Source organism: Myotis daubentonii, chromosome 4 (genome assembly GCF_963259705.1).
Source record: "Myotis daubentonii chromosome 4, mMyoDau2.1, whole genome shotgun sequence".
Classification (NCBI taxonomy): Eukaryota; Metazoa; Chordata; class Mammalia; order Chiroptera; family Vespertilionidae; genus Myotis; species Myotis daubentonii.
Genome location: NC_081843.1, coordinates 12,639,341 through 12,653,256, shown reverse-complemented (window position 1 = coordinate 12,653,256; position 13,916 = coordinate 12,639,341). Strand labels below are relative to the sequence as shown.

General features: G+C 63.7%; 2 protein-coding genes across 5 annotated transcripts; both read right to left on the bottom strand.

The window, feature by feature from the left end:
- Positions 1–696: 696 nt before the first annotated feature.
- Positions 697–1,171, bottom strand: NHLRC4 (NHL repeat containing 4). The gene is given in 2 exon segments (XM_059691937.1): positions 697–1,000; positions 1,002–1,171. Coding segments are annotated over 2 exon segments (474 nt in total).
- A 2,708-nt stretch (positions 1,172–3,879) lies between these two features.
- Positions 3,880–9,819, bottom strand: PRR35 (proline rich 35). 4 transcript variants are annotated; one of them, XM_059692538.1, is made up of 4 exons: positions 9,435–9,819; positions 9,170–9,307; positions 5,024–6,156; positions 3,880–4,756 (listed from the first exon to the last, which is right to left on the bottom strand). In XM_059692538.1, exons 3-4 carry the CDS (start codon positions 6,115–6,117, stop codon positions 4,123–4,125), a joined length of 1,728 nt encoding a protein of 575 aa, XP_059548521.1. In that variant the 5' UTR covers positions 6,118–6,156; positions 9,170–9,307; positions 9,435–9,819; the 3' UTR covers positions 3,880–4,122. The 4 variants fall into 4 exon arrangements, with proteins under 4 accessions (XP_059548521.1, XP_059548522.1, XP_059548524.1 ...); XM_059692539.1 differs by lacking the exon at positions 9,170–9,307; XM_059692541.1 differs by lacking the exon at positions 9,435–9,819 and having other exon boundaries at positions 3,880–4,588; positions 9,170–9,397.
- Between the last annotated feature and the right edge of the window lie 4,097 nt (positions 9,820–13,916).

The following is a 13,916-nucleotide window of genomic DNA, read 5'->3' as shown; positions in this document are numbered from 1 at the left end:
AACGAATGATCAGACAGCCTGTGAGATAGTGTCACATGGGAGAAGTGGCCAGGGCCATGAGGGCTCCCAATCCAGCCAGGTGACATGCAGGGCAGCCCCTCCTCTGCCACCCCCTTACCTCAGCTGGGCCACGAGAGGCTGCAGGAGGCTCGGAACCTGGGGCGTCTCTGAGGATGGGGATTATGAGGAGCCGCACCCCTGTCCAGGCCACCCAGCCCAGCCGCACCCTCCCTGCCTGCCTGTGACTGATTAGGAGACCGGGACTGGGGCATCTGGTGGGAGATCCTGCCTGGATAAGTGCTGGCAGCTTGTCCAACACGCCAAAGATCTCCAGGCTTCAGCTGCTGGTCCCACAGCTTAGGCCTCCTGGGCCCCGAGCCAGAGGGCCAGGGCCTGAGTGGACATGGGAGTGGTGAGCGCTGGGGCACGGTGAACTGGGGCATGGAGCAGACCCAACTTTGGAGACTGGGAGGCAGTTGATCTGTGGCTGCTGACAAAGTCTGAATTCTCTCCCAGAGAAGACAGGAGGCCAGCCCAGGGCCTGGCCCACTAGGTGCTCAGCAAATGTGCAGGATCAGGAAGATATGGCTGGTGGCCCTGGAGGACTCTGCCTCTCATGGTGATCTGGAGGCCTGAGGGCTGGACCCATGCACAGTGAGGGGGCTGCTGCCATCTGAGCCCACCTGGTCAGGGCAGCTATGAGTGTTGCATGTAGCTGGCCCCTGCGTCCATCACCATGAGCTGGCTCTGGGGCACAGAGGCCATGCCCAAGGGCTTCCCCGGCCCCTTGAGCACCATGCAGAAGGCTGTCCTAGCCCAAGGGAAAGGGTCAGCCTGACACTGCTGCTTGTCTGCCACAGTAACGTTACCCTCTGAGTCAGTGGCCACACCCAGCAGGCTGCCAAAGCTGTGGCCCATCAGGCCCCCCAGGGAGCCCAGTGGCTGGCAGGCACTTCGGAACAGCTAAGCATCCCCAAACTTCTCACTCACAAAAAGTCCCTGTAGACCCCAGGCCCACCCAGCAGGGCCCCTCCAGACCCAGCCTGGAGGCTGGGACCAGCAGCTCCAAAGTGGGTGCCAATGTGAAGCTCTGTACAGCTCCAGGCACGTGGTCTGTTACCAGGAAGGGCATCCACAGCCAGCCCCCGAGGGCCCAGGAAGTGCCCACCATCACCCAGTTCCGTGGGCACTTGGGAAGTGTGCTGGAGTGTGTGGACAGCCCTGTGGACAAGTTCACTGACCACCATGAGTGCAGCAGCTGTCACAGCCACATCCTCTGGCACGAAGTCCCCGAACCCTGGCGCCCGGCAGGACAGGTGGTAGCAGAGGGTCCCTCAAGGCCCGGCACAGAGATGCAGGGAGCAGGCCACCCAGGGAGCAGTGCAGACCCTGGGCCCCCTTCAGCCCCGCAGGCACTGGGATCTGCCTGAGCAGCTAGGAGTGAGCCCAGTCTCCAGGACGGTCCAGAGCAGCGGTTCTCAACCTGTGGATCACGACCCCTTTGGGGGTTGAACGACCCTTTCACAGGGGTCGCCTAAGACCATCGGAAAACACATATATAATTACATATTGTTTTTGTGATTAATCACTATGCTTTAATTACGTTCAATTTGTAACAATGAAATTGGGGGTCACCACAACATGAGGAACTGTATTAAAGGGTTGAGAACCACTGGTCCAGAGTGAGGTGAAGGTCCTGGGGGGCAGCTGGCCAGCTGGTGGGGAAGCCCAGAGGTCAGAGTAGGAAGCCAGAAGGTGGTGTGCCACCAAGTCACTATTGTTGGGCCAAGTTTGGGGCCGCTAGAGAAAGCATGCCCCGCGGTGTACTGAGCAGCAGCTGCCTCAGCTCCCCTGTGCCCTTCCAGGCAGTTCTGTTTCTCCGGAGGAGGCAACTGAGGCGTGAAGGTGGGGGCGGCGGTGGGGGAGGGAGCTGGATTCAAACTCAGCTCCACCAGGCCCTGAGCCTGGTTCGGCCGCAAAGCCAGCAGCCAGCTGTGTCTCTAGGCCCTATTTTCCCAGCATGACACCTGGAATACGGTTCTGGGGACATGGACCATGAAGGTTGCTATGGGTTTTGCTCTGAGACCTGAATGAGCTTGTGGGCATTGAGATGTCCCAAGATGGGGGTGAGGGTGACAGATGAAGAGTGTTTCTCAAACTCACTTGCCCATGAAACCATTCCTTCCTTTAGGCAGGGAAAGTGACCCTTCTTGGGGACAGCCCAAGCCCCTGCCCATTGGTACCACACAGTCCCTGGAGACTTCCAACCGCTGAGGGATGAGGCCAGGGTCCTGTCCTACGCCTCCCCACCTGCCCTTACCCAGGGAGGCCAGCGGGAGTGCGGGAGACTTTGGACCCTGCTCCAGCAGCAGCCTCTGTAGTTGGAAACCAGAGCCTGAGGGAGGGGAAGGGGCCACCTTGACATGGGCAAGGAGAAGGGGGCAGGAGAAGCCACTGGGCCCTACGGAGCCCTGACACTCCGCTGCAAAACCCCAGGGACTCCCAGTGCTGCTACATTCCTGCCCTGGGGCCCTTGCCCTGGCCTCTGGGACATTCGTCCTGCTGTCCCCGCTTGGCTGGATGCCACTCATGGTTAGCACAACCAACCCCTCCCCAGGGAGGCCCCACAGCCGTCCACACCCCACACCCTTCTGCGATGTCAGGCATGGGCTCGCTCTTCAGAAGGCTCTGAGCAAATACCTGCAGATGAAGTGGCCCCACCCGCCCCCCAACCCACCTGTCCCCCAGTAGGACCAAAGTCCAGGTGGAGGACTTCCAGGGGTCCATCTTGTCCCCCCACCCCTACAATGGGCAGGTTGGGTCCTGTCTCTCTGTTCCCATTTCTGCACCGGTGAAGCTGGGGTGACCTCCCCCAACAGGGCCAGGCTCATGTCTGCCCTGTGGGCGATGAGAAATCAGGGAGCAGCAGACACGACACCTACAGGTGCCTATGGGAGGCCCAAGGCTCAGGGCCTGGGGGTTCTCTGGACACTCCTAACAGCCCACAGTCCCCTGCGGCTCCCCTGGGAAGCCCCTGGAAGGTGGAGGGTCAGCCTCTGTCAGCAACTCACAGCTCTCCCCGCCTGGCTGGCTTACACACCCCCTGGACACTGGCTCTTAACGCCCCTTGGTGGGGAGGGCGGCGATGCTATCTGCTGCCCGTACAGTTAATGGGGCAGCCACAGGTCCTGCTCCGACTGGCCCCAGCCCGGCTGGTCCAGCTTTGGGGAGCCGGGCGCAGGCAGGAACTGCCTTCCCTGGGGCTATTCCTGAGCGGGCCAATTCCCAGGGAGAGAAGTGATTAGCTGGGTCCAAGGGTCCCCTAGGAGCCCCTCCCTACCTGCCCCCACCCCAGCCTGTGGGAAAGGCCAAGTCCAGCCTGGTCGTGCTGGGAGGGAGGCAGCGAGCTGTGAAGGCCAGCCGATGCCTATCATGGCTGCAGGGGCTGGCAGGGGCCCAGTGGAGGCCGTGCTGGGCAAGCAGCCCTGGGCCACAGAATGTGGGGAGCACCTTTCAACTGCGGTGGCGGCAGCCCCCAGCATGGGTCTGACGTCAGGGCTGCCCTGCCAGACACAGGGGCTGGAGGCATGCCTGGAGGCCCTGCCCACCACCAATGTGCTGACACGCTGGTCTGATGCGCACCTGCTTCTCCTTGCTCGGCCCCTCCCGATGGAAAGCCCCCCACTCTATCCCCAGACTCTGCCCCTCCAGGGAGGGCCCAGTCTACAGGAGGCAGGTCAGGGTCTGAAGGTGGACACCCGGCAGGCGGCCCAGGACACTGCCTGCCCGGATGCCATGGCTGGTCCATCTGCACGGGGGGGAAGGTGTTCCGATGGTGAGAGTGCAGCAGCAAGGGAAAGAGGAGGCTCAGACAGGGTGTGTGACGGTGGCTTCTCTTTTAATGTCCACAGCTGTGATCAATAAAAAGCCGCGACTCTGCTGTCCCTGTGTGGCCCCAGAGACAGGCCGCGGCCGTGGTGGGTGGGGTCTGTTCACGGGCATGCTGGGCAGGCCCCAGGTGTCAGCCCCTGGGGCTGAGGCAGGCAGGGGGCCAGGTGCTGTGCATGGGATTGGGGAAGGGCCTCTGTCTCTTACGGACAGAGGGGGCAGCAGGAGCTGTGCTCAGACCTCGGCACCTGGGGGGCTCTGCAGGCCAGAGGCAGCCTCGGGAGGCCAGGAGCCCCCAGCCCTGCCACGGGGGCCCCAGCTACTGCCAGGAATGACAGGGTCATCTGGGGCTTGGAGGGGGAGCCCCGGGGGAGGGACACTGGAGTCAGCCTCGCACTTGGTGGTCTGGCCAGAGAAAGGCTCAGCCACTGTGGGGCCCAGCATTCTGGGTGGCTCAGGGGCTCCCTGGGCCAATACAGAACCCAGCTCTGGTTGCCCCCAGGACCCTGAGGACACCTCGGGCACCTTGGAGGGCGTCCGTTTCACAGAGAGGTCGAGTGGCACGTCTGGGGGCCGCACGGCCTGCTCTAGCGCCTGGTGGATGGTGAGCAGCTCCCTGCGGATCTTGCCCAGTTGCTCCCGCAGAGGCCGTGGGGCCAGGCCCCTGGCAGGTGCCAACTGCCCCAGGCGCTGCTCCACCCTAGCATAGTCGCCGAGAGCCCGGGTCAGGTCCTCACACACATGCCCAGGGCCCCCCAGCACCAGACCAGGTGGCTGCTGGGGCAGGGGGGAGACAGGGCCCAGGATCTCAGGGTCGCCTGGCTCCTTGTCCTCAGGCCAGAGAATCACGGAGGGGCCATTCCGCAGGCTAGGGAGTAGGAGCCGGTCAGAAGGCTGTGCTGCCCCCCAGTTCCCCAGCCTCTGCCCCACTCTCTCTCGTGCCCCCTGTGCAGTCTGTCTCCCTGGCGTAGAGACCCGGGGCCCCGGAAGGACAGACAGACTGGCTCTCTGGTCTCAGTATCCGCCCTGTGGCCGGAAGCACATATTCCTGGACACTAAGTCAGAACAGAGGCCCAGCCCTCCTCCCCCAACCTCAACCCACCCCCCAACATGACTGGGGAACCCTGACACCTACCTGCTCTGGGAACCAAAGTTCGCCAAGCTGGAGAGAGCCTTCGGGGGCTCCAGCCTGCTTCCCGGGGGCAGCTTCCTCTTGGGGTCACTCTGGGCAGCCAGCTCCAGCCCTCCCTCCTGCCCTGGGTCCCTGGGGGCACCACAGGGCCAGGGCCCACCCAGCCCAGGTACTGGCACTTTTAACAGCCCGGGGGCCGGAGTCCCAGGGGGTCCCTTGGGAGGAGCAGGGGGCTTGGCAGGGGCAGCAGCCTTGCCTGCCTGCAGCCCCAGGCTGTGCTCCAGGAGCAGAGGGTAGTATAGGCGGGGGATAGGGGTGGGGCGCTCTAGGGGCTGCAGGGCGGGGAAGGCAGAGGCTGGGGGAAGCAGGGGGCTGGCCGAGCCCAGGAAGGGCATATGGGCTGCCGTGGCCAGGGAGGGCCCCAGGTAGGAAAAGAGGCTGGGGCCAAGGGGGTAGTTGACTCCCAGCAGGGACAGCTGGAGGCTGTGGGCCTCAGGGAGCTCGCTGGAGGTGGGCGGAGGGTAGCAGGGGACGCTGCTCTCAGGGCCCACTGCAGCTGAGTCTACCACAGCCATGCTCCTGGGGCCCCTGCCCAGCCCTGGCTTCCATGACTCGGCCAGGAGCCCTCCCAGGCCCACACCCTTCTGGGCGTCCTTGGCTGCAGGGGGTGGTGTCCCTGGGGATCCCTCAGCCCCTGGCTTGGGGCCCCCGACACAGCGGTGCAGGGAGAGGTCAGTGACAACGAGGTCGGGCGTGGCGGGAGCATCTGGGGGCCGAGCCCGTCGGGGTCGCCCGCCGGGTTCTGTGGGGTCAGAGGGGCAGTCTGTGGCGGGCTCCAGGGGCCGGGGTGTGGCAGGGGCCCGGCGGCACGCCCAGTCGGGGGAGTCCAGCAGCAGCGAGAGGGAGTCCTTGCAGAGGCTGTACTTCATGTGGTTGTACAGGTGTGACTTCTCCAGGCAGGTGAACGGGCACTGGAAGCACTTGTAATTGTAGGGCTTCCCCCAGGGCCGCGGGATGTAGTGGGGTTTCTTGGGCTTCCGTGCCCGTGCCCGCGCCCCGGAGCCCAGGCGGCATGAGCCCGCCACCTCTCGGGACATGGCAGCCTGCTAGTGGACCGGCCACGGCACCATGGCCACCTGCAGACAAGGGGGCCCTGGTCAGTGCCTCGGTCAGCTCCCAGAGCTCCAGGGGTAGAGCTGGGCATGGCATTGCCTCCTCCCAGAGCCTCGGCTTCCCTGGCCTTTTCACGTGTAGCTCGGACCCGAACACCCTCCCCACCTCCCCCTTCAGTCCCTCTCCACCCACACTTCTAGAGCCACCAGGTGTAGGTGATAAAAATGCAGGTATCCAGCCCTGGCCGGTGGGGCCCAGTGGCTAGAGCGTCGGCCCCCACAGAAGGGTCTCGGGTTCGATTCCTGGTCAAGAGCACCTACCTGGGTTGCAGGTTCCATCTCTGCCCGGTCGGGGCGTGTGTGGGAGGCAACCAATCGATGTGTGTCTCTTACATGGATGTTTCTCTCTCTCTCTCTACCTCCTTCCCTCCCTCCCTTCCACTCTCTCTAAAAATCTATGGGGAAAAAGATCCTTGGGTGTAGATTAATAAAACAAAACAAACAAAAGAACAAAAACAAATGCAGGATGCTCAGTTACATCTGACTCAAATAAATGACAAACCCTTTTTTTTAAAAGTATAATCTAGCCAATATTTGGAACATACTATAAAAAGCATTTGTCGTTTACCTGAAATTTAAGTTTAACTAGATATCTTGTATTTTATCTCTGCCTCAGGCCCAGCGAGCCCCCAGCAGGCCCAGTTCTGGGGTAATTCCATCCAGACCTGTTTCTGTTTACCCAGCGGGCACTGGTGAGTGACTGGAAGAAGCTTGGTGTGACCAGGCCTGGTCCTGGGGGCCATCAGCTCTTCCTGTCTTACTCCCCTGCAAAGACCCCCTGCTTGTGCCAGGAAGCTGAGATAAAAGCCACTGAGATGAGAAGCCGGCAGAAGGCTCGAGCCTCTATGTGCACACGCATGAGTGTGTGCTCCTCCTGGGTACTCGAGCTTTCTGAGGGGGTCAGCCTCACGCGGGGTGGGCCAGGCTGGGGGGCGTGGACGTCACAGCATGGCCCCCCAGCACAGCCACCTGCTCAGCCTGGCTCCATCTGGGTGGCTTCGGGCAGGTCAGCAGCCGAGCCTGCAGTTGCCGAGCTCGGCCAAGACCTCTTCCTCTTCCCATGCCCTGCATGTTCCCTCAGAGCCGTTCTGCACTCCATCTGGGCCACCACCTGGGCTGTCCACCTCCCCGGTGTGTGCCTGCGTGGGGCGCCAGGAGAGTGTGTGCACACTCACGTATGAGGCTCTAGTCGAGCTCTCACTCAGCGCCTGGAGGGACAACCTCTGCACCGCTGGGCCAAGTCGGAATAGAGCGGACCTCCAGGATTCATGGGGTCCGGCACCAGCGCACACAGGACTCCCACCACACCCCGTGTGGGCATGGTAACTGCATATGAATGCACTCACAGCGCAGGCGGGGTGCGAGCAGACACTCAGACACATTCAGGTGCAATGTGCCCACACATACATGCACGCTACACACATGGTCACAGACACTCTCATGGAGGCGGACGGACACACTCATCCTGCTCCCCAGGGCTCAGGGATGGCCAGTGGGTTAAGCAGGGGGGCTGGGGCAGCCGGGCAGCCACAGAGAGCAGGTTTTCTCCCTGCTGGCCTTCGGGCTCTGCACATGGCAGGCAGTCATGTCTGCCGCTCTCAAACACTGGGTGGGCACCCCCGTGATGGGGACGGCCAGAGCGGTAGAGAAGGCTGTCCATGCGAAGAGGCCTTTGAGAGGGGGTTAGCACGGTCAAGGCCAGGACGTGGAAGGTAGGGTAAGCAGAGATTAGGGGAGCAGTTTGTGGATGTCTACATCTGGGAGGGGATGGGGCTCCAAGAGGGGTGAGGGATTGGGAGGAGGGGGCTGGGAGCAGGAAAGGGCTCGGGGCTCCCCGAAAGGCTGCAGACTGCCCTGGACTTAGTGGTGGGTGTAGAGGCAGGCCCCAGCCCCCAGCCCCCCAAGATACAGATGACAAATGGGCATGTATGCTGGGGAGACAGAGACGGCTGTGCTGGGGCCATCGATCACCCAGCCCTGGGAGCCACACAGCTGTGCTGCCTGGTGCCACCGCCCACCTCACCTCCCAGCCCAGTCCCTGGACTCGGGGGTGGGGGGTGGGGGTGCCCTCCTGGGCCCCAGGACTCAGGAGGAGCGAGTGGGGGGCTTGTCCAGGAACCATCTCAGCAGCTGCTGGCCGCACAGGGACCCAGAGGATGCCTGACACCCACCTGGCATGCTGTGCACAAGCGTGAGACACCCCCAGACACCAGCACACACCCGCATGCATCCAAAGGCACATTCATTTGCACACGTGTCCCAACCCGTGACTGGGTGCATGCCTCCAGAGGGGCCTGCACCCACATTGTGCCAGCCCAGACCCCCGGATCCCACTAACCTTTCCCTGTCTGGGGGAGAACTGGAGGGGAGAAGGGACGCTCAGCTCCTGGAGCAGCCACCAGCCACCGAGGGATTACAGCTCACCCATCCCGCTGGCCCCTTTGGGACTCGGAGCACCCCACAAGGTGTAGGGCGGAGGGGGTGAGCAGGCTACTCCGTAAGTCCCCAATCCCCTCACCCTTGCCCTCCCCAGCCTTGCCCTGGAGGGCGCCCTCCTATAGGGATGGGGCTGCTTCGCTCAGTTTTCCCGGTGCGGAGCCTGGACGCCGGGAAGTGGGGAAAGTAGTGTCTGGGATACTCCCCGAGTCCCCCCGCCACACACACCCCGCCCCCTCCCCTTGCCCTCGCGCCCAGCCCGGCCCCACGCGGCCCCTGGACTTGGCCAGCTGCGCTGAAGCTCGCGCCCACCCTACCTGCGCCCTGGCCGGAGCCCGCGGCGCCCCGTGAAGTCTGCGCGTCGCCCCCAGGACCAGGCAGAAACTTCTCGCTCCTTCCCTACCCGGCACCCTTTTCTCCCCACCCCACGCGAAACCGGCTCAGGCCCTGGGGCAGCGACACGGACTCCCGCGGGGGAAACTGAGGCCCGGTGCTGGGAGCGCCCCCCGCCCCTCCGCGCGCGCGGTCTGCAGTCACTCACTTGGCAGCGAGTCCCCGAAGCCTCCGCCACCGACCGAGTACCCCGACGCCGACTCGCACCCACTGAAGTTGGCGGCAGGAGCGGCCGCGCGTGCGCCACGCGCTGGGCTCCGGGGGGCGCTGCGACCTCCAACACGGGCTCGCGGGGGCGGGGGAGAGCGGCCGCAGGTTGCGGTCTCCCCTCGGCCACCCCAGGTGACCCGCTGTCCCCCAGCCCCGTCTCTCCTCCTCCCCCCGCGCACAGTCACCCCCTCGCGCGCACTCACCAGCCTGGCGCGCCCAGGACCTGCCCAGCTCGTCCCGCGGCGCCGGGAACTCCTGGATGGAGCGGTGGCCGGTGACACCAGTGGCACCACCAGGGACGGGCAGCCAGCGTCGCGGAGGAGCCAGGAGAGAGGAGGCGCAGGTGTACAGACGAATGCGGGGCGCCTGGCACCGTCCCCGCCCCCCGTCGCCTGCAGGCTGCCGCGGGGGTGCGCGCAGAGGCTGCAGGTCTCCCGGGGTCCCCGCAGCGGTGTGATGGGGTGTCAGCGGCCGAGGGCACATGGAGAGGGGCCGTCAGCACTCATCCGTCAGGGCAGGGCTCTGGCCCCTGACAGCTGCCTGCCTGAGCCAGGGCCTAGGGGCCAAGCCCCAGGACAGGGGGTGCTGTGGGGAACAGAGCCAGCCTGGGGCGGGAGTGTGCTGCAGCCCAGCCCAGGGGGGGACAGTGGAACAAGAATCCTTTTCTGGCCAGCTCTGCCTGCCCAAGCCATGCCTCCAGTGCTGTTTCCTCTTCTCCAAACAGGAGGCTGAATGGACTGCACCCCCAAGCCCTTGCCCTTCCCACTGACCCATACATTCACCCCCTACTTCCTGAAAGCATTACCACCTCCTCCAGTCCCAGCCCAGACTCCTCACTCCCCTGGCAGGTGCCCCAGGAAGATTGTACAGCCCTCCACCTTCTGTCTGCGCTCCTCTCCGCTGCTGGAGGGCCTGCGGAGGGGGAGGAGGGGGGCGGCCAGAGAGAGGCTTGTATATCCACAGACCCACCATGCTCCCCGCTAATGTCCCCATGTCCGGAGCTGCTCCCAGCCTCACCCAGGTTATACCAGCTTCCACATTGTTCCCCAAGATATCAAATCTTAAGTCTGGGGTCCCACTGCTTCTCAGCTGGGTCCTCATGGAAATTCATCTGGCCAGCCAGTTCCATCTGGACACAGACACAGACAAGCCAGGACAGAGCCAGGCCATGTTTCTCCCAGCAAATCTGCCTCATTCAGGAGAAAATACCGGAGATGTGTGATGGTGCCATTCAGGCAGGGTATGGGATCTGCCGCCCAAGAGGGGAGTGCTGCTCCAGGCTGGCTCCGTGGAGGCACAGAGGGCCACGTGAGAGTTCACTTGGCTCTCCCTGTAGGCTCAGCTATAGGTTTCCTGGAGTATCCCCAGCTCAGTTTGGGGGACAGGAGTATGTAGGGGAAGGAAGGAGTACCCTCTAGGGGCCTCTGGGTGTCCCATCTCGAATGGGGAAAAGAGAACTGGACCCAGAGTTTAGCATGTCTTGGGCCCTGTGAGCCAGGCCTCAGTTTCCCAATTTGTGCAGGAGGGGGACAAGCCATGGCCCAGTTATTGGCACAGGTGTCCTTGTTCAACCAACACGTGTTCATAAGGAACAGGGTCCCGAGGTTCTGGGGGCAGCCAGTGTGAAGACACTGATGTGAGGGTGAGTGTGCAGTCCGGTCTCCCTTCTGCTCCAGCGCCACCTTCCCTGATGCCACTGGGGGCGCTCCATTTCTCCCCATCAAGCCCACGAGCAGGAAGGGCCGCAGTGGGTGGCACAGCATGCCCGCTTTCTCCTCTCCGCCAGCCTCGCCTGGCCCGGCTGACCAGCTGACCGTGCAGGCAGCTCCGGGCCGAGAGACAGCTTGAGCAGCCGTCACGCCAGCAGTCCTGTGGAGAGTGGGGGCCAGGAGGCCTGCTGCTTTGCACACAAACCCAACCCAGGACGTGCCCAGCCAGGCCCGGGCCCCTCGTCACAGGCACTGCCCAGAGAGGGCAGTGGGCGCAGGTCACCTTGAGACAGTGTGAGTGGGGATCCCCGATCTCGGCCACGTGGTCCCAGAAACAGCTTTGTGCTTCCCTGCCCCTCACTGGCTGACCCCTCTGAGAGGCCACAGCTGCCACCACAGCGGATGGGCTGGTTAGAGGCTGTTGCCATCATTCAGGGGAGGGAAAGGTATTGGATTAGAAAGTTTGCTCGAAGCACACAGAGTGAACGGGCAAGTGAAGTCAGGTGACCAAGGAGCCCCCGGGAAGAGACGAGGACTGGGCTCTGGGAAAAGGAGGAGGTGGCCACGGAAAGTGAGTTCAGCACCAGCCATGGTGGCTGCCATTGTGGCCGTCCCGCCCGCCCCCCCCCAGAACTTTGGGTGAGCAGAGAGATGGCAGCGCCTCCAGAGGAACTCGGCACCCAAGGGGCATGACCTGGGTAAGTTTCTGGGCTTCCAGGCGGGGTCTGTGCAGGGGCGAAAGTGGGCCCCAAGCTTGCTACCTGGGGTGGTGGTGGTGGGGGTCCTGGGAGCTCGGTTGCAGCTGCAGCCCAGGGGCCTGTGCATGTGTCAGGCCAGTCCATCAGGTGCACAGAGGACCGTCCCCAGCATCCGAGACCAGGCGAGGCCAGGACATCAGCGCCAGCCCCCCACACCCTTGTGCTTTCTGCTCGAGGCTCTCCAGGCACATCTGCTCCCTCACAGCTGGTACACATTGTGCCTGGGGCCTGTCCCACTTTCCACTCAAGTGGGGTGTGGGGGTGGGTGATAACCTGCCCAGTGGGACTCACCCCACATATTGGGGCAAACTTGGGCCCAGGGAGGCCGTCTGTCTCCTCAGGCAGTGACAGGCACCCCCGTGGCATGGGGCTTGGTCCCTATGTTGCCCTGAGTCCTGGAACCCTTGCTTATGTCCCCTCACTTGCAGAATGGGTGGTGGAGACTTACTTAGTCTCTGGATGCTTCTGGCACCAGGTCCTGGGGAGCAGCCTTCTCTCCTCAGCTGGTCCTGGAACAGGGTGGTGTGGGGACCCATAGCACCTTCCTCTGCCCTCAGCCAGAGCTCATCTTGGCCATTAACCTGCCCAACTTGCCCACAGCCCCCCGCTGTCACCTCCATTAGTGCCTGAATGTGTGTCTGGGGGTGGGGGTGGGGGTAGAACGGACAGGGGGCCCAGGGAAGGCAGGGGGCGGTGGCATGGTGCCCAGTAGGCCTGTCTCATCCCCTCAGTGTACACACACAGCTTTTGCCAGGACAGGGGTAGGGACTGAGTTAGCCTGCCCAGTGGATAGAAGAGTGGGGGGTGGGGGCAGCAGGAGCCCCCAGGCAGGGTCTGATAGACCCTGAGAGGGGTCACACCATGCAGGTGATGGCCATGGCTCGCTCACCCTCTCCCGGATGAGCCCTGGGACATATGGCAGCCTTGGTGTCCACAAGCCCCTGGGGCCCAGAGCATGGGTCATCCTTGGCACTCCTTCCACCTTGCCCACTCGAGGTGGCCTCAGGGAGCCAAGGCTGAGAGGGGTGGGCCCAGGGCTTGGCTGTAGGGGGTCATACCTGAGGTCACTGCTCCCAAGAGCACTGGGGCCCACAGCAGGGTGGAGGGGAGGGGCCGAGCCGGTGATGGGGCTGGGTGTCTGTGTGGATGGGGATCCCAGCACATGTTCACGACTCCACTGCAGTGACACGGAGGGCTGGGAGTCCCCGGGGAACCTGTGAGGGGCTGCCAGAGCTGGCCCACCGGGAGGAAAGGGGCCCAGCGGGGAGGCTTCTGATACCAGGGACCCGAGAAGGCCAGCAGACTGTCCCGTGCCCACTTCAAATGTGCCGCGTCCTGCGTCCTCCCACTAGCTGCCCTCCCCGTGTGCTCTACCCCCGGACGCACCAGGCCCCCACTCTGGCGTGGGGTGTGGAGACTCGGTGTGCCCCAGACTGCTGTGATGGAGGGGCTGCAGTGGGAGTGAGCTCCCCATGGTGGGCGGCATGCGAACTGGAGCAGGAGCCTTTGGATCGTTGAGGGAGCAGCCTGGCCAGGTGGGTGAGATGAGTGGCTTGAGCCCCTGAGCCCCCACCCAGCTTCAGCCAGCACTGGCCAAGCAACGCCCCAGGCCGACAGCAACCATATGTTGGAAGAGGAGCTGTGTGCGTTGCCCCTTGGGCTCCCGGGGCCTGGCCTTCCTGGGCCTGTCATAGCCGATTTTTCCTGCCTGAGTGGCAGGCTGGCCAGCGGGTGGGGCTGCAGAGCCTCTGCATGGCTCCAGTCCGTCCCTCATGGCTCTCAACAGGGACCTGACACCGGGGGCGGACCCAGGTGCTGGCCCCCAATATATCCCTGTGCACCCCACCCTCTGTGCTCCCATCCAGATCAGGTTGGGTCCTTGAGAGAAGCCGGCGGCCTCCCCCCTGCTGGGTTGTGGGTGGGTGGCCAGGGGTGCACATGGGCTTGGCGCCCCAGCCCTGGGGCAGGCGGGAGAGGGCCGGGAGCCCGGCCTTGTCAGTCCAGCGCCCAGAGCTGTGTAGAGGGAGGCGGGAGGCAGAGGCTAATTTGTACACTAAGTGCTTCTGACAGGAATGCCTCACAAGTGAGAACACATCACCGCCCGCCCTGGGAAGGCCGCCTTGGCCCATGGGTGGGCAGAGACAGCCTGGGAGAGGGGCCGGAGAGAGGGCCGTGGGGCAGACAGGGCCAACCCAAGTGGCAGAGACAAGGAGGGGGC

Bases quoted from the DNA above. Each gene is read 5' to 3' on its own strand.
- PRR35 (XM_059692538.1), bottom strand. From the start codon at position 6,117: ATGTCCCGAGAGGTGGCGGGCTCATGCCGCCTGGGCTCCGGGGCGCGG. The intron at 4,757-5,023 runs GTAGGTGTCAGG...CCTACTCCCTAG, and splicing joins AACTTTGGTTCCCAGAGCAG to CCTGCGGAATGGCCCCTCCG.